The sequence below is a fragment of the Anolis sagrei genome, chromosome 6 (assembly GCF_037176765.1).
Source record: "Anolis sagrei isolate rAnoSag1 chromosome 6, rAnoSag1.mat, whole genome shotgun sequence".
Lineage (NCBI taxonomy): Eukaryota > Metazoa > Chordata > Lepidosauria > Squamata > Dactyloidae > Anolis > Anolis sagrei.
In genome coordinates, this window is record NC_090026.1 from 27,943,083 (window position 1) to 27,968,658 (window position 25,576).

The window sequence follows — 25,576 nt, forward strand, 5'->3', positions numbered from 1 at the left end:
AACATACTAATGGCAAAAATTAAGTATCAACATACAGTACCCAAAGAAATAAGAATAACTAATGACTACATATAACTATGAACTTAAAATCATTTGAAACCATTAAACTTAAGACATATGTAAAATTTAAAAATTCAGAGAAAGCATAAAATCATCCTCGTATTCTGTGTTTTGTCTGTTTGTTTGTTTGTTTGCTTGTTTGTTTGTTTTTGTTAAAAATGTAATACAAATGTCTGGTTGCTGATGACACAATAAATAAATAAATCCTCGTATAAACACTGACATCCTATGATGGCCACATTTAAATATCTGAAGGGGTATGTATCACATTGAGGAGGAGGCAGGCTTTTTTTTTCTGCTGCTCTAAACACACAGAGCAATGGGTACAAATTGCAGGAAAAGACATTCCACCTAAACATTAGGAGAAGCTTCCTGATGGTAAGAACTGTTCAACATTGGAATATCCTGCTTGGGAATTTGGTGGAATCTCCTTCTCTGGGTTTTTTTAAAGAAGCAGGGGCAGGGTGGCCATCTGTTGGGAGTGCTTTGATTGTATTTTCCTGAGGGGTTGGACTAGATGGCCGTTATGGTCTCTTCCAACTCTATAATTGTATGGTTCTATGAAATAGGGTTTTATTTCATTTCCTCAGCTCTGGCAGCTGCTGTCCTACCTGTTGGTTTCCCCCATCCCAGCATGTTACCCTTTTTCCCTGGAGCTCTCTCAAAAGAGATGGTAGTCGGCATAAATAGGGTTGCTTTTTTCCTTCCCTTTCTTTTTTTCCTCCTGCCTTCCTGTGAATATTTTTAGCCGAGTTTGTTATTCATGAAGCCGGTGGTGGCTAATTAGGGCAGACAGGTGTGAGGCAGGCGCTCCCCTCCTTTGTGACAAGCAGACATGTGCCCCCCCCTTTCCCCGAGTCTGCCGTCCTCTCAATTCTATACATTCTCCATCCTTTCCTTCCTTACACTGTGCTTGTTGTCCTTTTCGCCCCCAGTCCAGACCTGTAGCCACCTCTTCTCCCATCCACTCCCATCTTTCAAAGCCCCAGACGTCCTCTTTTCTGAATGTAATTGTCATTGATCGAGATCCTGTTCCTTAAGCTCTAGGAAATCAGCTGATTTGGGGAAGTGGGGGGAGTAAGTCTGAACAGATATTTCTGCTGGCTCAGGGAGAGATGTAGACACCAGCTCGAAAAATAGAAAGTCTAAAAGCAATGTAGCCGTCTTGAAGGGTTCCCCAAATCTCCAATGTCATATGGGAGCTGCGTTGAGAAGCTGACCTATGGACTATTCCTGCTCAAGGTGTGAGACAGACAGACAGACAGCCAACCATGCCCTTTCTGGCATATTCCCTTCTATCCCCACCCCATCCTTCTTCCATTCTTGATCCTCCGTGCAATGCTTTGAGGTTCTCCTACTTTAGGTGGGCTGTTTTGGGGTTTTGTATATATTTTTGCTTTATTTGTTCCATATTTTTCCATTTTTGGAAAGTCCTTGAGGCCAGCATTTGGTCTCTGCGTACGTCACATGTATAGAAACCATCTGACGCTAGTTTTTCAAAGGATTGCACCGGCTGCCAACACACATCCAGTCTGAATTCAAAAGCGTTGCTTATGATTTTCAAAGGCCTAAATGGCTCAAGACCTAGATATTTGAGACAGCATCTCTCCCTGTATATACTACACATATACAGATACACACACACACACACACACACACACACATATATATCTTACCTATCCAAATGTATCTCCCTCTATGAACCACTACGGAGGTTAACATCTTCTGGGGAGGCCCTGCTCTCAATCCCACCTCTTTCGCAGGCGTGACTGGTAGAGACAAGAGACAGGGCCTTTTCAGTGGTGGCCCCTCAGCTATGGAACTCCCTCCGTTAGATCAGTTCCCTCCCTTTTTTTAGAAGGAAAGTAAAAACATGGCTGTGGGACCAATTGCACAATAAACCCAGTGCAATAAGTGATATGGAATAAATACAAATGGCTATGGGACTCTGATTTTGGACTGTGTGATTTTTAATAATTGCTTTTTGTGTTTAGATGTTTTAATTTCATGGTTTTTATTTGCACATGTTTATATTTTTATTCTATGTTTGTAAATGCGGCATCAAATTGTTGCTTACTTGTAAGCCGTTCAGAGTCCCCCTCAGGATGAGAAGGGTGGGGTATAAATAAAGTAAATAAATAAATAAGTACACATCCTTAGCTAATAAGACTTATGGAGGTGGAGGTCTCCTCTGTATTCCACCATTGGGAATGGTAGACCATTTGGAGACAAAAGAAAAGGGTTTAAGGTTATGTTGTCGTGTTGCTTTGGACACCCATCCACTTTTTGTTAAGATTTAACTGTTTGTCTATTTCAGGGCTAGATCTCATGCCTTGCTTCTGTTTGCAGATTCTGTATTGATTTTGATTTGTGAGATTATTTTGGATTGCGTTATTGATTGCATGTTGTGCTTTGGAGTGGTCAGATCCAGGGCAGAATTTAAAGATGGGAACAAATAAAGAATAAATAACACATCCAGCTGTTCAAAGATCAAAGTTGAATAGAGGGTCCCGCTGAAATAGTACTGTAATCAATAGCACTATATATACACACTGTTTTGTGGTGTACATCATTAAGCAGTTTCATACAGTTGTGGACAAATCTACATAGGGACCACCAAACGCAGCACCCAAACACAAATTGAGGAACATGAAAGGCATTGCAGACTAACTCAACCAAAGAAGTTAGCCAAAGCAGAGCACTTAATGCAGTGGTTCTCAACCTGTGGGTCCCCAGGTGTTTTGGCCTACAACTCCATTTGCAGCTCTCTTGTACTTGTTCTCACTGGGAAAGGGAATGAGAAAAATAAGGTCCATATTCCCTTGTTTTTAGGAGCCCCTGGTGGCACAGTGGGTTAAAGCACAGAGCTGCTGAACTTGCCGACTGAAAGGTCATAGGTTCGAATCTGGGGAGTGGTGTGAGTTCCCTATGTTAGCCCCAGCTTGTGTCAACCTAGCAGTCTGAAAACATGCAAATGTAAGTAGATCAATAGGTACCGCTCCGGCGGGAAGGTAACAGCGCTCCATGAAGTCATGCTGGCCACATGACCTTGGAGATGTCTATGGACAACGCTGGCTCTTCACCTTAGAAATGGAGATGAGCACCAACCCCCAGAGTCGGACACGAATGGACTTAATGTCAGGGGAAAACCGTTACCTTTTATTCCCTTGTTTCCCTTTTCTCCTCCCCCATGTAATATTTACAATCAACCCATGATCTGGACTAAAAGTTTTCTCCTCTGTTTTTTCTACTCTGATGCTCTAGAAGGTCACATCTATCTTTTCTACCAAAAATGGGACATCCTGCTTTGTAGGGCGGTTGTAAATAGTACAGAGAGAATGTGTGTATGTGCCTTCAAGTTGCCTGTCAGTTTCCTAGGCTTTTCTTAGGCAAGGCATGTTTACCTTTTCCTTCTTCTCAAATATAGCCTACAGCACATGATATTTGTTAGTGCTATTAACCAGGCCTGACCTTGCTCAGCAAGAAAGATCAGACAGGACCCGGTGCCTTTAGCATCCTTGGGCCCTAAGAATGGATGTGGAAAAATATAATTAGAGAATGCTGTGGTGCTTTCAGCAGCTCCAGATTTATTATGCAAGAAGGTTTCATCAGTTATAGCCGTTAGCATCGGAGGCAAAGAGTGCTGCCAGGATTCAATTCGGAGACAGCAAACATAAGGCTGGGAGTGGGATTGTAGACAGTGGGGTCAGAGGGAAATTGAATGTAGAGAGTCAACTCCTGACCGTGAACAATTATGTTGTTAACCCTGGCCATTCTCAAAACGGTTGTTGCCGATAACATGAACCGCTTGGCGCCAGGACAGCCAATTAACACAAGTGGTATGATAAGAAATCCTTATCCCAGTTCAGGCCTCTTGTGCCAGCCTGGAACTTCCTAATGAATTTCAAATGGGCCGAGTCTCATTCTAATCTCCCTTCGGAGTTGCTTTGGACCAAGTGGCTACTTTAAAGCTAGTGACAGGAGTCACTTGGGATGCTGCATCTTATCAACTGGGCTGTAGACCAGGAAAGCTTAGTGGGTAATGAATATGTTAAGATTGTTACCAGCGTTGTTTAGGCTGCTGCAGTCTATATATACATATCCCCTTAGATGCCGAAGTCGAGAAACTTATAGCTGCTTATTATTCATTCAGTAAAATCCTCCATCTGGGTAATCTTATGCTAAGGTGGTGATATTCTGGATGAGGGTGAACAAATTGAAATTGAATCCAAACAAGACAGAGGTCCTCCTGGTCAGTTGCAAGGTCGAACCGGATATAGGGTTACAGCCTGTGCTGGACAGGGTCACACTCCCCCTGAAGACGCAGGTTTGCATCTTGGGAGTGATCCTAGACTCATCGCTGAGCCTGAAATCCCAGATCTTGGTGGTGGCTGGGGAGCTCTTGCACAATTAAAACTTGTGCGCCAGTTGTGCCCGTACCTTGGGAAGTCAGACTTGGCCACAGTGGTCTACGCTCTCATTACATCCCAATTAGATTACTGCAATGCACTCTACATGGGGTTGTCTTTGAAGACTGCTCGAAAGCTGCAACTAATCCAACAGACAGCAGCCAGGTTGCTCACCGGAGCGGCATACAACCCCTCTGCTACAACAGCTCCACTGGTTGCCAATCTGCTACCGAGCACAATTCAAAGTGCTGGCTTTAGCCTATAAAGCCCTGAATGGTTCTGACCCAGCTTACCTGTCTGAACCATTGATTCGAACCATTGCGAAGTCTAAGATCAATGGGAGAGGCCCTGCTCTCGGTCCTGCCTTCATCACAAGCGTGACTGGTAGAGACTAGAGACAGGGCCTTCTCAGTCATATCCCCTCACCTGTGGAACTCTCTACCCTGTGACATCAGATAGGCCACCCCTCCCTCTTATCCTTTAAAATGAAACTCAAAACCTGGCTATGGAATCAAGTGTTCAAACAGTAGAGGCAGCAATTTAGAATGAGACCCAATTTATGTGAATGACAATGGACTTACTTGGACTATGATTTCAAACCTGCATGATTTAAACAATGTTTTAGTAATTTTATGTTTTAATTGGTTTTTATCACTTATTACTGTTGTTGGCATTGACTGAATGCCTGCTATGAAGTCGCCCTGAGTCCCCCTCTGAGGATGAGAAGGGCTGGATAAATATATACTAAATAAATAAATAAATAAATAAATAAGGTTCCTATCTCCTCTTCTTTTAAAAGGGAGATGTGATTTATGTATGAGAGAGATGCAACTCTCCTAGCAACATCCCTGTTACTAGTGCTGGTGGTTGGGTGACCCTGAAATGATACCAGTTCTTGTTTCATGGCAAAGTTTGTGAATGGTATTTCTTTGGACTATAACTCTCAGAATCCTCACAGACCACAGGACCACTGATCTGTACCTAGAGAAGAGTCCTATGGATATAATGTTCCACCAAATAAATGGGTCTTGCAGGAAATCAAGGCTAAACTATTACTAGAAGCCAAAACGTTGAAAATTAGATTGTTATTTGGACATACCATGAGATGACACTAGAAAAGACAATAATGCGTGATAAGTGGGGGGAAAGGGAAGGCTGCATTACAGATGGATAGACTCAGGTTACATCTGTACTGTAGAATTGTTGCACTTTTTTAACAGCCATGCTGCAATGCTATGGCATTATGGCAGTTTTCCAAGGTTTTTAGCCTCTGCGAAAAGGTGCTAGTGCCTTACCAAACTACATCTCCCACGGTTCCATAGCACTGAGCCATGACACATAAAGTGGTATAAAACTATATTAATTCTACAGTGTAGATGCAACCCCATTCAAGGAAACCATGACCCTAAAACTACAAGACCTGTTGGTAACATGGCTGAGCTTTAGCACAGCAGGTTAACTGCTAGCTGTAGTAAATCTTGCCAACCAAAAGGTTGTCAGTTCAAAGCCCGGTCAGGGTGAGCTCCTGGCCTTTAGCCCAGCTTCTGCCTACCTAGTACTTTCAAAACAGCAATGTGAATAAATAAATAGGTACTGCTTAAGTGCGGAGGCATTTAAGGTACGCATAAGGAAATGCCAGAAAAATGCCAGCAATTTGATCAGGGAGGAAGTTTATAAACAAAGCTCTTTGGCAGGGAAAGTGGAGTGACAGCACACACACATATCAATGGCCGGAACCAAGCACAGCCTCCAAGATGCCGAAGATGGGAAAGCCTCTCTCTCTCTCTCTCTCTCTCTCTATATATATATATATATACCTCTATTTATGTACAGTTGTCTTTCTTGTCAGTGTATAATGGCATTGAATGTTTGCCGTATATGTGTTCTGCAATCCGCTTCGAGGTGAGAAGGGTGGAATATAAATACTATAAAGAAAAATAACATGGGGGCCTGGAGGTCTTCCATGCCTGGGGTTGTCGTAAATCAAAGTCAGCTTGATTGCAGTTAACAACTATAAATTCTAGGCAGTGTTTTCTGATGAGTACCAGCCCGAAAGGGCAGGATATTCCTCACCCTTCTTTCCAGATTCAGACTATCCCCCTCCACCCAGCTCTTTGCTCATCCCTGCCCTGTAATGCTGCACATAGCCTCCCTTTTCCTCTCCCCGGCTTGCTTCTTTCTGGTCCCTAAGGGCTTGGCCAACAGCCAGCAAAGCCCTTGCCTTCCCCAAAACAAGTGAGTTGGCAAAGCAGACAAAAGGGCTGAGGAGTGGAACTGGAGTGCTGACGGGAGGGGAGGAAAGGAGGGGGAAGCTTCATTCATATTGATGAGGCTGCAAATGGGATTGAGCTGGTAAAAGGGCATTAAAGATTCACGCAGGAAACCACGCACCGCCTGGTAACGTGGGGAGGATTGGCACCCTCTTCCACCCTTGCTGCCAGCAGCTAAAATTCTTTGCTTGGCTCTCTCTTCCTGTGCCAGGCCTACTTCATGTTGCTCCTTGTTATGTGTGCGTGTTTTAAGATTTCTATATCTGGATTTACTTGGCGGTGAAGGTTCTGTGTGGCATAGGAATCAAAATCCCCAGTTTACCCCCAATTCCCTTTCCCACTCCCATGTTAAGCTATTGCACCCACAATTACTATAGAGCAGCAGGAATGTCACAGGTGCATCTTTCCCCATCATGGCATTTCTTTGCTAGGAAATTACCTGTCCATTTTCTGTTGTGATGCAACTGTGGATGAGGGCAAGATTCAAGGACCATGGCTATTCAACACAAATGCACTTGAGTAGAGTCAAGACCACAAGAGTCCCAGAGTCTGTCAGATAGTCAGTTGGAGTTGGAAGGGATCACAAGGGTAAGCTAGTCCAGCCTTTACCATGCAAGAATACATAACTAAAGCACTCCCGAAAGATGGCCATCCAACCTTTGTTTAATGATCTCCAGTGAAGTTTGGAGGAAGTGCAAACTGCCAGGCATGTTGTATTACATTGTCATTTCTATAGGGATATTCTTTCTGATTTTATTACTCCTGTTGTACAAAAGATCCCTGACAGAAATGATTAATATTATTTAAAACATCTAATAGAGAATAGGGAATTGTGGATCACTTTTAGCGTGGCAAAGTTTCTCAGGGGTGAGAAGGGCGGAGTATAAATATAATAAATAAATAAAATAAATAAGTTTTGTGGTGCAGCTATAAAATTAAGTAGGCAGATTTCTGATGAATTTAGTGGATCTTTTAACCTATTCATTTTAATATCTATATCTACAGATTGTAATTAAGTGTCATGTTGTTGTAGTTGTTGTTGTTAAGCAGTCCCAAAATCTAAAGAAGTCTTTTCTCTGTGCTCGCCTCAGAGCAGACCATGTGGTCTGCAGCCCCTCCCACAACTTCTCAGGAAAACATAGAGCAAGGAAAGAAAGCTGCATATCAGAACATACATACAATAAGTAAGGAACAGGTTTATAAATAAATTACTAGAAGAGGCTTGAAGAAGGTTGTAACTTTCAACTCTATTAAGCTAGCTGGCATTTGCCCCCCCCCCCCCCCCCCGACGTGCGATGGAAAGTTGCTGCCAACTGTGAGAGAATATTTTTTTTGTTTATTCGTTCAGTCACTTCTGACTCTTCGTGACCTCATAGACCCTTCCCACGACAGAGCTCCCTGTCGACCGTTTGCCACCCCCCAGCTCCTTCAAGGTCACACCAGTTACTCCAAGGATAACATCCAACCATCTTGCCCTTAGTTGGCCCCTCTAACTTTTTGCCTTCCATTTTTCCCAGCATCATTATCTTCTCCAAGCTTTCCTATGTTCTCATGATGTGGCTCTAATATCCATCCCTCCAGTGAGCAGTCAGGATTTATTTTCTGGAGTATGGACTGGTTTGATCTTCTTGCGGTCCAAGGCACTTTCAGAATTTTCCTCCAACGCCACAGTTCAAAAGCATCTATCTTCCTTTGCTCAACCTTCCTTACAGTCCAGCTCTCGCATCCATAGGTCACTATGGGGAATACCATTGCTTTGACTATGCGGATCTAGGTTGGCAGTGTGATGTCTCTACTCTTCATTATTTTATCAAGATTGGGCATTGCTCTCCTCCCAAGAAGTAAATGTCTTCTGACTTCCTGGCTGCAGTCTGCGTCTGCAGTAATCTTCATGCCTAGAAATACAGTCTGTCACTGCCTCCACATTTTCTCCCTCTATTTTCCAATTATCAATCCGTCTGGTTGCCATCATATTAGTTTTTTTTGATGTTTTACTGCAACCCAGCTTTTGCACTTTCTTCTTTCACCTTGGTTAGAATGCTCCTCGGCTCCTCCTCACTTTCAGCCATCAAAGTGGTATCATCTGCATACCTTACGTTGTTAATGTTTCTTCCAGAAATTTGAACTCCAGCCTTGGATTCATGAAGTTCCACAAATCGCATGATGTGTTCTCCATACAAGTTGGATAGATAGGGTGAGAGTTTACAGCCTTCCATACTCTTTTCCCAATATTGAACCAGTCTGTTGTTCTGTGGTCTGTTCTTACTGTTGCTACTTGGTTGTTATACAGATTCCTCAGGAGACAGATAAGGTGATTTGGTATGCCCATACCACCAAGAACTCGCCACCATTTATTATGATCCACACAGTCAAAGACTTTAGAATAGTCAATAAAACAGAAGTAGATGTTTTTCTGAAACTCCCTACCTTCCTCCATTATCCAGCGGATGTTGGCAATTTGGTCTCTCATTCCTCTGCCTTTTCTAAACCCAACTTGTACATCTGGCAACTCTCGCTCCATGTATTGCTGGAGTCTACCTTGCATATATGAGTTCAGTTGCAAATCTGCTTCTGAGTTACTACAGATTTATTTCAACAGTCCTACTTAGGGCTAGAAATTAGTAATGTTAAACCATTTTGATCAACTGCAGATCAGTCACATGTATTAGATCTACTTTTCAAAGTGAAAGCCATGCTAGTGTGTTGCAGGAGGATCAATCACCAGTTTCAAAAAGAATAACTTCTATTATCAAATAGGGTTTTTAAAGCTTGATGTACTATTTCAGCACTATAGAGAATGAATCCACTTTCAACCCTGTTTCTGCCTCCTGCAGAATTCTGGGGTTTGTAGTTTAGGGAGAAAGGAGCCTTAAAGGCTCCTTTCTCCCTAAACTACAAATCCCAGAATTCTGCAGGAGGCAGCAACTGGATTTAAAGTGGACCCATTCTCTAAAGTGATGAGATCCATTTTAAAGCACACCTGAGTCTGAGCTGCAGCATTTCAAACTCAGGTAAGACCTCCCCTGATGCAATGTTAACTCCCTACTTCCAGTAAACATATTATTCTATCCACACATAAAGTAGATTAGAGTGAGACATATGCTTCAAGTCTTTTGCGTCTGACATTGTGGTTTGTATTGGTTCTTTTGATGCTCTGTCAGTTATTCTGATGAGAGCCACCTTGGGAGGGTTTGTCCCTGAGATGTAATACATAAATACTTTAAATAAACTTCTAAGGAATATTTCAAACTACAGGTAGGTGGTGAAAGAGGGATTCAGATTCAAAAAGACAGATAGAGTCCAACAATATGATCAGCAATAATTTAATCTTTCAGGAAGACTAAGTCCTAGGAGAGGAAGAACCTGTCCTGACTAGTCTGTATTACAGCCGTTTCTGGTGTCTTCCGTGCCTTTGTGGTTATGAATTTTTGCCAGGTTTCTGTTCAGACATTAAAGGAGCTATTTAAGGGGTCAGATTCAGATTTTTGGACAGAGACTGAAAATCCAAGCAGTCTCACTGTCCCACTATTAAGGAAGCTATCAAGCTCCATTGCTATACTGTCCTGCGTTATTGTGTGCCTTCGAATTATTTCCAACTTGTGACAACCCTAAAATCATAGGGTTTTCTAGGGCTGAAAGTATGTGACCTGCTCAAGATCACCCAGTTTCCATGATCACACAGGGAATCTGTTATATACCACAGGTAAAAGTCACAAAGAATTCTATATAGTGTTGTCAAAGGCTTTCATGGCTAGAATCACTGGTTTGCTGTGAGTTTTCCAGGCTGTATGGCCCTGTTCCAGAAGCATTATCTCCTGACATTTCACCCACATCTCTGCGAGGCATCCTCAGAAGTTGTGAGGTCTGTTGGAAACTACACAAGTGAGGTTTATATATCTATGGAATGCCCAGATAGGAAATAATCAGCACCAGCTAACACCTCCCAACAAAGGATTCCCCAAGCACCAATCAGCCACGCTTTGAAGCTGCAAGGCCATTCAATGCTAATCAAGGTGGCCAATTGCAACATTCACACCTACCTCCAACAAACACGAGTTCTTTCTCCCACCCTGGATATTCCACAGAAATATAAACCCCACTTGCCTAGTTTCCAACAGACCCCTCAACCCTCTGAGCATGCCTGCCATATATGTTGGTAAAATGTCAGGGGAGAATGCTTCTGGAACAGGACCATACAGCCCAGAAAGCTCAAAGCAACCCAAAACTGGAGGTGGGACTAAATATTCTAAAGATACCAGATCCTGTCTGATCTCAGAAACTAAGTAGGGTCACCCTTGCCAAGTGCTTGGATAGGATGCTAAAAGTAGCGAAGATACTAAAATATTGACAAAATATTCTGTTTCTTGTCCTTGTTCAAGATATGACTTTGTTTCAGCCTTGTTACCAAAACAAGGTGTTACAATTAACTGTTAGTTGTAACTTCTTGCATCTAAGTTACAAATCCCAGTCTGCAACCCAATCACAGCAACCCAATTCTATATAGCTTTAAAATTAATACATTTAGCAGAGCATCTCAAGAGAATAATAAAAAGTTATCTTGAATCTCAGGTGTTATATGCACCAGTAGACATGACTGTGGAGTGTGCTTGTAGACGATGCGGTCAGAAGGAAATTAAATGCAGAAAGTAGTGACAGTGCCAATTACATTATTAAGACAGGCCCTTCACCAAGCAGTTGCTGATAACGCAAACACTCTGGTAAAAGGAAGCCAATTAACACATGTTGTGTCAGCCCCAGTGTGATGTGATAAGGAATCCTTACACTCATTCGCACTTCAGGTGACAAACTGGAACTTTCCAATTAGTTTGGGACTCGCACCATTCGGTCTCCATTCTCTTCCTGTGGAACGAGAATGAGTCCCTTCACATGGAAATCTAGGTGTCAGAGAAAATACCATCTTGTTATTCTTCCTGTTCGTTTTCTACGTCCCAGGAGATAAACAAGAACATCCAGTGCTGGAGGAGAATACCATCCGTAGGCTGATTCCACAGCAGTAGAGACCAAAATCTGGTTTAACAGTGAAAACCTGGGAATAATAATACACTTTATTTATATTCCACTCTATCTCCCCGAGGGGACTCAGAGCACATTACAGTAAACACATATACAGCCAAACATTCAGTGCCTTTTATACAGTGAACAATGACATACAATACACAAACAAAAGGCAAGGGTTTCCATTTCCATCTTCAGCATCTGAAGGCGATGCTCAACTCTGGTCATGGGGAGATGTTCTTGTTCCATTTTTCCATTTGTCCGTAGACCCTCCTGGTCATGTTGCCGACATGGCTTCATGGGCACCTTTTACCTTCCTGCCAAGGGCACCTTCATGGGCACCTTCATGGGCACCTTTTACCTTCCCACATTATATGTTTTCGAACTGCTAGGTTGGAAGAAGCTAGGGCTAACAGTAGGAGCTCACTCTGACCCGGTCAGTAAGTTTTTCTGCAGCTAGTTTAATTCGCTGTGGAATCGATGAGGGAAAGGGATTTATTTTCCATCTTGCATCTTCTTTGGCCAAGGGAACAGAGATCCTGGAGGGGGTCTGAAACACCAACTGCATTTCTGATTATCTTTGTATTAATGAAACCATTGGTACCCACCAGTTTATCAGAACTAACACTATGCAACACAATTTTTGTTCCTGGGTTATAAGTGTCATTTCCTAATTGGTTCTTTTATTTAAAAAACATGGGAAAAGTTTATTAGACTGTAAAAACTTATTTTTTGCAGGACATCCTGCAGCACATTTTGCTATACTTTTTCTATGAATATCTCCTGGAGTCTCAACCAACTCATCGTAGTTTTGTAGCAGCCACAAAAATGAAGTTTTTGGAGTAGGACAACTACTTTAAAAATAAGCACCACACAATTAAACAGAAAATAACACTTTCAAAATAGGAACAGAATTTTTTTCAAATTTTGTTACATAAGAGACATGTGCACAAAATTTGTTTCTAGTGTTCCTACTGTTTCTTTTGTGTCTTCTGTTTATTCGGAAGCACAAAATGGGAAGCCCCCTCCCCACACAAAAATCTGCTTGACACAAAAGCCTGCCTACTGCCTGCTTTCGTGTGATTCTGAACTTGTCTCCTTGTCTTGGAAAGAGAGTGCGTGTGTGGCAGGGCATGCAGGCAGGCAGATCCAGAGCTGAGCTGCAGGCACACTCCGGGCCTGCCTGCATGCCCCACCATACACGGACTCTCTGAGAGTGTGGCAAGACGTGTGTGGCAGGGTGTGCAGGCAGCTGAGCGTCTCTTACTCTAGTGTAAGAGTGCTTGGCTGCAGGCACTGGTAGGCGCATTTGCTTTCTGGGCCTGCATGCATGCCCCGCCACACACGCACTCTTGGAGAGTGTGACAGGGCGAGCAGGCAGGCCCAGAGCATGCCTGCAGCTGAGCGCCTCTTATTCTAGAGTAAGAGGCGCTTGGCTGCAGGTAGTGGCAGGCGAGTGCGTTTTGCCGGCCTGCCTGCACGCCCTACCTCCTACCACATGCTCACTCTCGGAGAGTGTGATGGAGCGAGGAGGCAGGCCCAGAGTGTGTCTGCAGCTGAGCACCTCTTACACTAGAGTAAGAGGTGCTCGGCTGCACGCACTAGCAGGCACGCACTCTTTCTGGCCCTGCCTGCACACCCTGCCACACAAGCACCCTTTTTCCAGGGAGAGTGTGTGTATGGCGGGGCATGCAGGCAGGCCTGGAAAGCACACAAGCCTGTCAGCGCCTACAGCCAAGCGCCTCTTACTCTACAGTAGAAACAGCAGATGCCATGGCCCAGCAGTGGGCCATGGCCCAGCAGTGGGCCACAAGAACGAAAATCTGGTCCACGAACCTCCTTCCTCTTATTTTATTTTATTTTATTTCTGCTCCTTTCCAGAGAGCTAACCAGCTCCGCCTCTTTTGGCAATAATGTTGGAGAGTGGTCGCTGGTCAAATTGGTCTCTGGTCAAAGTGGCCCCCAGTCAAAGTGTGCTCTGGTCAAAGTGGGCCCCGGTCAAAGTGGGCCCTAGTCAAGTGGGTCCTGGTCAAAATGGGTCCTGGTCAAAGTGGGCTCCAGTCAGAGTGGGCCTTGATCAAGTGGGTCGTGGTCTAAGTGGGCACTGGTCAATTGGGCCCTGGCTAAAAAAAAGGTTGGGAACCACTGTCTTAGAGGCATCTACATAGCCATACACACACTCAGGTGTAGTAGTTACAATTTTGTCTTAAGATTCAGGAGATGCTGACTTTATTCTCCAGTGAACCATAACACTTGATTTGTGGCCTTGGACCAGTTAATAGCTCTATTGATATTTCAAACTGCAACCTCATAGGATTGTTGTGAAGCTGGAGTCTGTTTTTGCTACTTTGAGTGAATTGGAATAATAATGTTATCAGATGTACTAGCCTTTTCAAAAACACTTTTCAGAGCAACATTCTTGCCCTGAGATTCCTCCTTTCACTCTTAAGCCTGGAGAACGGGCCCAGTCCTGAGAACCTTATCAACCCGCATGACAATGGATATAAAGGAAATTAAGGATACTTGCCTGAATCAATAGAACATCCTTGTAGGGACTTGGATTTTGCTGCTTTACCAGAGCATCTCGAAAATATAAAGAACTTGTGCATTAGTCATCGGGCTTTTCTTCTTCAAAGGAAATTAAATGGGGAATGGGGGAGGATGTAACACCGAACCTTTCGAATACTTGAAAGTCTTTGTATGGAGATTTATATCCAGTGGTACTTATCCGTAATGCAAATATTGGTTCATATGCATTTTGAAACAACATTGCCTCCCACATACACAGATACCGGAGCTCGCAAAACCTTAGGTTTGAAAGAAAAATCAAGAATATTCTGCCGCATTTGTATTCCTGTAATGGAGATGCCTTTTAATATGAAATGTGGAGAAAGTCTTTTGAAGACAGCCACATTCCGAAAAGCAGCTGTGATCCTTTATTTCTCTGTGTTCAAAAAGAAAGCAAGCGGGGAAAGAAAAGAAGTAATGTGGCACATTTCAGAGAAACAGATTTATTTTAGCAGGAACATTTGTTGACGGCAGTCTATTTCATCCGTATTGCAGAATTGAGGTGTCATGTATATATGCACAGTGGGAATGGGATTAAATTAAAATGGGATACTTAAAACGACAATTGTAGAACTCACCATAAAGCTTCAAAGCCCAGGTTTGTGATCAACATCCAAGAATCTATAAAGGCGATAAGACACAAGATTGCAAGGCTGATAGGCGGTTAATTGACTCAGAGGTGTTAAAACATTCTGCTTTCAGGAAAGTAATTCTGTGGTTTTTTTCTTGAAAATATGGGGCATTATATGCTTCATTGTAATGAAACCTAACAATAGTGTAGTCCAAAGCCATTACCTGTGTTAAGGCCCCAGCTATTTATTATTTATTTATTTTATTTATTGTATTTGTATACCGCTTTTCTCAGACTGCAGGCAACTCAAGGCAGTTTACAGGGCAACAATTTGATGCTCACAATACCATAAATACAATTAAATCATTAATATATAATATAAAACCACAACAAAATCAATAAAAACATAAATCATTAGTGTCTCCTTGATTAAAACAGTCCCATCATCTAGTCATTCATTTTCCTATGTCTGTTACTCTGCATTTGCAAACACTTGCTCAAAAAGCCACATCTTGACTTTTTTCGGAATGTTAAAAGAGAGGAGGCCGATCTGATATCCCTAGGGAGTGTGTTCCATAGCCAAGGGGCCATCACTGAGAAGGCCCTGTCTCTCGTCCCCACCAAACGTACTTGTGACAATGGCAGGATCGAGAGCAGGGCCTCCCCAGACAATCAATACAATTTGTAAATATGTACCAATACAATACAATTTGTAAATATGTGCCAATTTAAGCCGTCTCCCTTCCTTTCAAGACAATACTTTTTCCTTGCTGGGGTTTTATAGAAGGAGAAGAAATGTGTCACGTCTTTACTTCCTTTTGTTTGTCAAATATGGTTGAATTTCCACGTATAAATGAAATGTATTTCTGTGTGTGCCTTTGAAGGCTTTGCATAACCCAAACATGAGAAAACAGAGTCTGGTTGACAGCGCCAGGAAAAAGGACCCTCGAGGAAATGAATGGGTGATGATTGATTCATTATGGTAATTGTTAATATTCTTTCAAAATCAAATGTATAATCTGAGTGGAAAGCAGTGAAATCTGACAAATGCTTGCATTTATGAACTGATAATTTGGTTTTGTGTTTGACGGGCTGTGGATTGAATCCCGTCTTAGTCATATTTCAACTAGAGCTGCTGAAATTAAACAAGAGGTTGGGTTTCTGGCTGTGCCTTTTGTTGTGGTGGTTTTCAATAGGTTTGTTTTATTTTGGATCTGAATGGTTGGTTGTTAATGGATAATTTATTGTTATGCATATTGAGCATCCTTTCTGGCAAAGAGATGGGTGTAAATAATAAAAAGGTTACCTATGTCCTACTGGTGGCGCAGCTGAGGTGCTGAACTTGCTGATCGAAAGGTCGCAGGTTCAAATCCAGGAAGTGGGGTGAGCTCCCACTGTTAGGCCCAGCTTCTGCCAACCTAGCAGTTTAAAAACATGCAAATGTGAATAGATCAATAGATACCGCCTTGTCGGGAAGGTAACGTCATTCCATGCAGTCAGGCCGGCCACATGACCTTGGAGGTGACTATGGATAACGCTGACTCTTTAGCTTAAAATGGAGATGAGCACCAAACCCCAGAGTCGGGCACGATTAGACTTAATGTCGAGAAACCTTTACCATTTACTATGTCCTATTGATTTCAGTTGATATGCCATGCCCATATGTGCACATGCCTTTAAGTCACCTGTGGACTTATGGTGACCCCATGAATTTCATGGCGTTTGCTTAGGCAAGGAATCTAGTATTTGGGTTATTGTAGGTTTTTTGGGCTATATGGCCATGTTCTAGAAGCATTCTCTCCTGACATTTTGCTTGCATCTATGGCAAGCATCCTCAGAGGTTGTGACCTCACAACCTCTGAGGATGCTTTCCATAGATGCAGGTGAAACATCAGGAGATAATGCTTCTAGAACATGGCCATATAGCCCAAAAAACCTACAACAACCCAGTGATTCCAGCCATTGAAGCCTTCGACAATTTAGTATTTGTTGGCAGTTTCCCATCCAAATATTAATCTGGGCTGACCCTGCTTCCAAGATCAGACAGTATCTGGTGTCCTTGGGGTATTTAGGCTCATAAATATACTTTATGTTTATCTTGATCTGGATCGAAGCCAGAGTCAGACAATTTCAGAAAGAATAGGAAGCATTTTTCACCTCTACCTTTCCCAGGTTACACTATCACACTTGAATGCATAGAAAATGCATACTCTCCAACATTTCACAGATAAAACAGGGACACGTTGAGCCAAACAACCTTACAGTGTGATAAAGGTAGCAGAAGTTATTAATAAGGATGAACACACAAGCTAGGAAAGGCTGCAGCAGTTTGCTTTTGCCTAAAACAGTGGTTCCCAACCTGTAGTACATGAACCATCAGTGGTCCACAAAAACTAAAATATGGTCTGCGGCCTCATTGTTAATACACCAGTGCAACGAGAGCAATTGTTCTTGCAAAACCCTCTTAGAGTGCTGAGGCAACAGGGATGTTGGGAGGGGAGAAGCCGAGTACCCACGAAACCCACGAGTAGCCCCTGAGCAGAGCCATTCCATGTGGCACCTGGAAGCGGGGGCACCTTGGTCCTCATTTTTAGGCCTGTCCCTTGAATTTTTTGGGGTGCTGATTCAGAAAATTGCATTGGATAGGCTACTACATCAGCTCTAGATTATTAAATATGGGCTTCTGTGGGCGAGCAAATGATGACAACTGGATGACATATGTTCTGTATCAGAAACTAGAGCTGATGTAGTTTATCCAATGCAGTTTTCTGAATCGGCACCCCAAATAACCAAACCGAATCTAAAGTTGACCAAAAACTGATTCGTAACCCTTTTGGTACTAATGGTCAAGTGGTCCCTGGTCAGGTGGTCCCCGGTCAGAAAAAGGTTGGGAAAGTCCTAAATGGTTCAGGCCCAGTTTACTTGACTGAATGTATCTCCCTCTATGACCCACCTCAGAGTTTACAATCATCAGTGGAGGCGCTGTTCTCGATCCCACCACCCTCGTAAGCGTGGATTATCTAAGTCTACACTGCCATAAACGCAGTTCAATGCGGATTTTACACATCTGTGTGGAAGGGGCCGAAGAAAGATTCCCAGGAATGCTCTGGCACCCAACTTAAGAAATATTCCGCCCACCCCCAGATGAATTTGTGAGGCTGCAACGTTATCTTTCCCTTGGGTACCAAATTAAAAACTCCTTTTCCATTTGAGAAATGTAGCACAATCTGTTTCTTGACTCTTTTTGCTTTTATCTGAGCCCGTTGTGGTATTCGTGTTATTTTTATATTTCTGATTATTTTTATCGATGGTTGTATTTCTGGTGAGTCATTTGGAAAGATGGTACAGTGGAAAGGCAGAATATAAATAGACCAAGTTAGAGGAAGATTTCAAAGAGATAACCATGCATGTCTGGATCAGTATGCAAAGTGAGACTGAGAACGAAGGTTGTAGCATACATTTTCCTGGCGTGAATAATCTATGGATTTAGGTTGGGGGGAAATCAACCAAGTTATGAAGAAGTAAAATACCACAGAGGTGAGTCTTGTTTCCAAAGGAGTGGCTGCATTCTTGTGTTTTCCCAAAATGACAGCGAGTCTTGAATTTTGAAGATATCTTAACTGTCCATGCACAACATTATTTGAAAACCAGTCTATTAATAAGCATAATGAATTAAGAATAAATGGCCCAGATTCATACTAGACTTGAAAGGTATGAATCCTTATCTTGTTCAAATCTTCTGAAATCCCTTTGCTCAAAAGTCGTCGTTTTAAGATTAGTTTGAGTATCTTGAGAGATTGGAGTATTCTTCCCCTAGATTTTATATATTGCCATTATTAAATTGGAAGATAATTTTGATTCCCATGTCTGCTTTCAGGGATAATTCGTGGGTTTGTTTTAAGGCATGGTTTCTAGAATGGAAAGCCAGTCTCCATTAAAGTGCCATGGAGAAATAGTTAAGATAATAATAATAATAATAATAATAATAAGAAGAAGAAGAAGAAGAAGAAGAAGAAGAAGAAGAATACATTTTATTTATATTCCACCCTTCTCCCCTAGTGGACTCAAAGAGAATTACGGCATTTACAGTAGACATAGGCAAATATTCAATGTCTAACAATCACATACAATAAGACACATAAACACAAACAAAGGCAAAGGCTTCTCCTTTCATTTCCGGCTTCTGGAGGCGATGCTCGTCTCTGGCTCTGAGTGTTTTTCTGGCTCTGGCTCTGGTGTTTTTCTCCATTTTCAAGCCAAGGAGCCTGTGTTGTCACCTCCTGGTTGTGTGGCCAGAATGACTGCTTGGATCGTCTCTTTGCCTTTTCCCATCGAAGCAGTACCTATTTATCTACTCACATTTGCATGTTTTCGAACTGCTAGATTAGCAGGAGCTAGCAGCGGGAGCTCACCCCGTCCCGCGGATTCGAACTGCCAACATTCAAGTCAGCAGTTCAGCAGCACAAGTGTTTATCTCATTGCACCACTGCACTTAGTAGCAAGGAATGTGTTGTTGGGCTGCATCTTTCATAATCCTTGACCATTAGCCATACTGACTGAAGCTGATGAATCCCAACTGCATCTGGAAAGCCACCATATTTTAGTCCCAACTATCTGTCAGCACTGAAGGGCAAATAGAAGATGGAGGTGAACATCTCTCCAGGGATGGTGTTGATGTAAATCCAGCAAGTCCATCCCACTTATCTGTTTGAGGATTTCCTTCTTCCTCAGATTGAATCATAGATGTGTAGATTTGGAAAGGTCTTTTCAGAGAGTTCATCTTGCCCAACCCATTCCCTGGCACAAGATCCGCAGCACAGGATGTGACTGCAGAATCTTTGACAAGTGGCTTCCCGCCCTCTGCTTCAATATTTCCAATATTTTTGAGTTTGGTTTTCATGGATTCTAAAGCATACATTGGGGTTTTTTTTCCATCTCCATAGGAAAAAGCAGATCTGGGGGAGCTGAATTTCTCCCTCTGTTACCTGCCCACAGCCGGACGTCTCACAGTCACCATAATCAAGGCTACCAACCTCAAAGCCATGGATCTGACTGGATTTTCTGGTGAGCCCCAGTTGTGATTAATATTGTGTTAGAGCAAAAGTTGTGGGATCCTGGAATGTGGACTGGGTTTAGAGCTCTGAAGGAATGGCCCAAAAGGGTCAAATTGGGGAAAGCAGGGGGAAAGGTGAGTAGTTATGCAGGAAAAGACAAAATGGTACAATGCAAATGAGAGAATATATTTAGCGGCTGTAGTAGGAGTGAGCAAAAGATAGACTGACATCTACTAGGAGTTTAGAAATGTTCCTGTTTTGAACATCTCCCAAGATCCCCCTGCCAGTATGGCCTTTGGCTATTGGTTGGGGGTATGTAGGAGCTGTAGTCTAAAGTAATAACTTTCTCATGCTCTATATCTCTGATAGAGCCCCTGGTGACGCAGTGGGTTAAACCCCTGTGCCGGCAGGACTGAAGACCGATAGGTCACAGGTTCGAATCCGGGGAGAGGTGGATGAGCTCCCTCTATCAGCTCCAGCTCCTCATACGGGGAGATATGAGAGAAGCCTCCCACAAGGATGATAATAACATCAAATCATCCGGGCGTCCCCTGGGCAACGTCCTTGCAGACGGCCAATTCTCTCACACCAGAAGTGACTTGCAATTTCTCAAGTCGCTCCTGACACGACAAAAAAAAAATCTCTGATAAAGCCATAGATTTGCTGTGGAGATATATGGGTTTCTAACTTCCAAGAAAAATACAAGACATCAAGGTGGAAAGGATGGAACATTATTTTCTGATTTTGAGGAATCATTCCACTCATCTAAGCATTCCTTTGCAGTATCACATTCTGCTGTGTTTAGATCAGGTGTTCCATGTTGACCTCCTGCTAGGACAGGTCAAGAAGAAAGCAAGCTAGGCATTCAAAGAAATTGTACCTCAGCCACCAAAAACAAAATAGCTCAAATTGAATTGGGAAACAGTGTTCGGCAATCACAATGTTGCATAACACAGTCATTATTTTTGACCAACAAGAGCTAAAACTGCAACCACTTTTTCATGTCAGGAGCGACTTGAGAACCTGCAAGTCACTTCTGGTGTGAGAGAACTGGCCATCTGCAAGGACGCCTGGATGTTTCTGATGTTTTACCATCCTTGTGGAAGGCTTCTCTCATGTCCCCGCATGGGGAGCTGGAGCTGACAGAAGGAGCTCATCCACGTTCTCCCTGGATTCGAACCTCCGACCTGTCGGTCTTCAGTCCTGCCAGCATAAGGGTTGAACCCACTACGCCACCGGGGGCTCCCATGCAACCATGCTATGCACAGAAATGAAGTGGGTTGGTAGTTCAACCATAGTTCACTGAGGGAAAGAGAGTAGTGAGGCATATTGCATTTGTGCATACAGCAAAGGCCATGTAACATTTGCACATCTCTATTTGCCAAAGGCCGAGGGGCTCCCTGGGGAACAGCCTGGGAGCCTTTATTGCTGCCTCTCAGCATCTGCTGCTTGAGATGTTTTCCTCACTGTGCCTAATAGTAAGGGTAGACTTGGATAGTAGTTTTCAGAGGCAGGATGTGGAGAAATGTCAAAGGCAGATGATAGGCTGCATAGGTTTGAACTCTGCCTTTCTATAATTTGGGTCACTTCCCACCCCTCACCATAACTTTGTCTCCTTCCTCTATCCTTCCCATGCCTCTTTCTAGATCCTTATGTTAAGGCCTCCCTTATGTGTGAAGGACGACGATTGAAGAAGCGCAAGACATCCATCAAGAAGAATACTCTTAACCCTAGTTACAATGAGGCCCTTGTGTTTGACATCCCCCAGGACAGCATGGAGCACGTCAGCATCACATTGGCAGTCATGGATTACGATTGGTGAGTCACACTCACAAACCCCAGTTTACAAGGAGAGTCAACACTGTAATGATTATAGCACTGGACTAGAACTTGGAACAGCCACTTAGCTACAAAGCTTTTAAGGTGACCTTTTTCAGCCTAGTCCAGACACTCCTCCCCCGCAAAAAAAACCTATATAAGCATAAAGTGGTTTCTGCTTGCATGTTACTAAGAGGATGCTGTCCTTAGGGATTCAGTGAAAGAGGACCATGGAAATCAAGACTCTGAATAGAGCAGCATTTCTCAACCAGGGGGTCATGAGAGGGTTTCAGAGGGGTTACTGTGACCATCAGAAAACATATTTCTGATGTTCTTAAGAACCCCGTTGGCATGGAAGGCTGAAGATCTCTCCACCTGTCCATCTCTTCCTTTTTGGGAACAGGCTGTGAATCCTCCCACCAAAAGCCCCCTCCCCTCCCCTCCCCCCGGCTGTGATTGTCAGGCCTCTTGGCCAAGGGGAGGACTTTTTCTGAGATTCCAAATGGGGGAGTGGAGAGCAGGCATGATCCACGCATGGCAGCGTGGTGCGCATGTGCAGATAAGGGAGTGTGCGAGATTGGAGAGAGGATTGCACCAGCGAGTCCCTTCAAGGCATGGAGGTTCTGTGTGGGAAGTTTGGCCCAATTCTATCATTGGTGGGGTTCAGAATACTCTTTGATTGTAGGTGAACTATAATCTACAACTCCCAAATATCAAAGTCTATTTTCCCCAAACTCCACCAGTGTTCACATATTGGGTATCTGGCCAAGTTTGGTCCAGATCTATCATTGTTTGAGTCCACAGTGGTCTCTGGATATAGGTGAACTACAACTCCAAAACTCAAGGTCAATGCCCACCAAACCCTTCCAGTATTTTCTGTTGGTCATGGGATCTCTGTATGCCAAGATTGGTTCAATTGTATCATTGGTGGAGTTCAGACTGCTCTGATTGTAGGTGAACTATAAATCCCAGCAACTATAACTCCCAAATGACAAAATCAATCCTCCCACCCCCCCCCCCACCCCAAAAAAAGACACCTTTATTCAAATTTGAGCATCTCGGGTATTTGTGCCAAATTTGGTCCAGTGAATGAAAATATCAGATATTTACATTATGATTCGTAACAGTAGCAAAATTACAGTTATGAAGTGGCAATGAAAATAATTTTATGGTTGGGAGTCACCACAACATGAGGAACTGTATTAAGGGGTTGCAGCATTAGGAAGGTTGAGAAACACTGGCCTAAATGGTAAATAGTGTCAAGTTATATTATGTAGGTGGCCTTGTCACTACCCACTACAAGGACTTGTTTATGTGATAAGCAGACTAGCAAGCATTTCACTAACTGAGCATTTGCTTTGAAGTACCATGCAAATAAAGTGTTGGTGATTATAGTAATTGTTATTAACGGTGGTTGTTTTCAAAATGTGTGAATAGGAAGAATTCATAGTAAGCTTTAAAAACATCATTTCTTGTTAATCTTCCAGCATTCAACTGCCCTTCCCATTCCTCAAAATCACAGTGTAAATTAATTATGCAGATTTGTTATACCCTTATGCACACTGGACAAAACTTATTATGAGTGAGAAAGCTAGCCTTTCCCCTTCACTGCTTGCCCTCTTCTTCTCCGGATGGCTGGTACTGAAATATTCTTTCTGTCCTCAGCATCGGGCACAATGAAGTCATTGGGATGTGCCGAGTGGGCAGTGATGCCGACGCACCTGGAAGAGACCACTGGGCTGAGATGCTGGCAAACCCACGTAAACCCATTGAACACTGGCACCAGCTGGTGGAGGTGAGGCTGGTATAGTGGGAATTGTAGTAATGATGCTGGGTGTCATTCTGATGATGTGGAAATCATACAAATCCATGAAGAATAAAGCTCTTAGTAGCTACTAATCAGCCTCAAAGTTAATTTGCTTTCTGATGCCAGTTTATTTTATTTCGTATCAAAAGCATTGCATAAATTAGTATAAAACTGATAAAAATAGGAGCACAAGTAGCTAAATATCTTTTGACCAAAAACGGCCAACAGCAATCACATTGTCTGTAGCCTCCAACAACTCTTCCTCTGTACGTGAGGCATGACATTGCGGACAAGCATACAGATACAGAGTTGTCTGTTCTGCTCCACAGTCGCACAAGGGGGAGGATTCTTTTAGGTAGCGCCATTTTGCCATGTTGTCTTTTGATCTGCCCACTCCACTCCTGAGTTTGTTCAGAGACTTCCAAGTTGTCCATTCGTGGTTTGCCCCTGAAGGCAGACTCTTGGGGGGGGGGGGGGTCATCAAGTTGGGATTTCCAGGTTAAGCTGCCCAGAGGGAGATTCTTGCTATTGCTGGGGGAACGTTAAGAGGAGTGGTGGTTCTCATGAAGCTTTTCATTGATTTAAGTCTATGGGAGGAGGCTGACAGCCATGCAATGGATGGCTTTCAAAGTGTTCAACCTTATTTCTCTCCCAGCTAGCAGCAACTTCCCATTGGCCATTAGTGAGGGCAATGCCAGCTAGCTTGTAGTTTATCAACAGGTGTGGGTTTAAGACATCCTGTGATTATTCTGCATGTTTCATTCAATGCTATGTTCACCTGCTTCACGTGGGCGGACTTGTGCCAAACAGGACAGGCATACTCGGCAGTTGAGTAAGACAAGACCAGGGCTGATGTTCTTATTAATTTTGGGTCTGCACCCCATGTGCTGCCAGTAAGTTTCCATGGGATGTTATTGTGTGCAGCTACTTTGTGCTTGGTGTTCATTCAGTGTTTCCTATATGTTAGTATTGTATCTAAGGTGATATCAGTGCATAGGAGAGGTCTGGCTGTACTCATTTCCTGCTGCTGGTATCCCATTGAGGCACAGGGCTGGCTACTGAGAAAACTGAAATCAGGACTAGAAAACTTGTTCTGATCCAGCACCGTTTCCTGTTATCTTCTTATGTCTTTATGTTCTTAAAGCAGGAACAATAGAAGACCACTCATACTTGATAGGAACATGTTGATCCAGACTGTCTTCTGTATTACAAACCAAGCGTTAATCTTTTTCTCTTTTGGGAACTAGCTTTGTTATGAGGCTTTGAAGGCAATGATGCAGCAACAGCTTGGCACTTGAAAGAAATGCTGCCATCGTGACGTCCAAGTGGTATTACAAGGATATAAGAGAGAACTTTGTAGTGTATTCCAAGCATAAAGTCGTGTTTCTAAAGAATGCACAAAGCCTGAACAATGTGAATGCTGGAAAAGAAAGCCATTGAAATTTTAACTTAGATGGGTTTGGGCTGAAAAGCCAAGGACAAATGTGAAACTTACTGTATATACTCGAGCATAGGCCTAGTTTTTTGGCCCTTTTTTAAGGCTGACAAAGTCCCCTTCGGCTAATATTCGAGTCAAGGTTATTTATTATTTTGCTCTGTTGTTGTTATTATTATTATTATTATTATTATTATTACATTTATTATTTTACTTGATTATTATTAGTAGTAGTATTACATTATTTCACTCGATTATTATTAGTATTATTACATTTATTATTCTATTATTACTGTTATTACATTTTCATTATTTTATTTATCATTATTGTTATTATTACATTTATTATTTTTATTATTATTGGAAGGATACGTAAGCACATTTACATTGAAGAAGTTTCGAATAATGGTTTAATCAGTTGGGCAGTCTTATCTTAAATTACAGTTTTATGTAAATATTCAAAAACATTTAATCCACTGATGCCTCAATTAATGTAATTGTATTGGTATCTATTTTTATTTTGAAATTTACCAATAGCTGCTACATTTCCCACCCTTGGCTTATATTT

The 25,576-nt window shown here is 42.7% G+C and overlaps 1 protein-coding gene across 2 annotated transcripts in view; it reads left to right on the top strand.

Moving 5' to 3' along the window:
- The window catches only part of SYT3 (synaptotagmin 3), a 92,984-nt gene that overhangs the window by 63,662 nt on the left and 3,746 nt on the right, over positions 1-25,576 (top strand). For both annotated transcript variants that reach the window (XM_060780708.2, XM_060780709.2), the window contains exons 6-8: positions 19,838-19,958; positions 21,595-21,766; positions 23,432-23,561. In XM_060780708.2, coding sequence (XP_060636691.1) covers positions 19,838-19,958; positions 21,595-21,766; positions 23,432-23,561 — 423 coding nt within the window. The remainder of the gene's footprint in view (positions 1-19,837; positions 19,959-21,594; positions 21,767-23,431; positions 23,562-25,576) is intronic.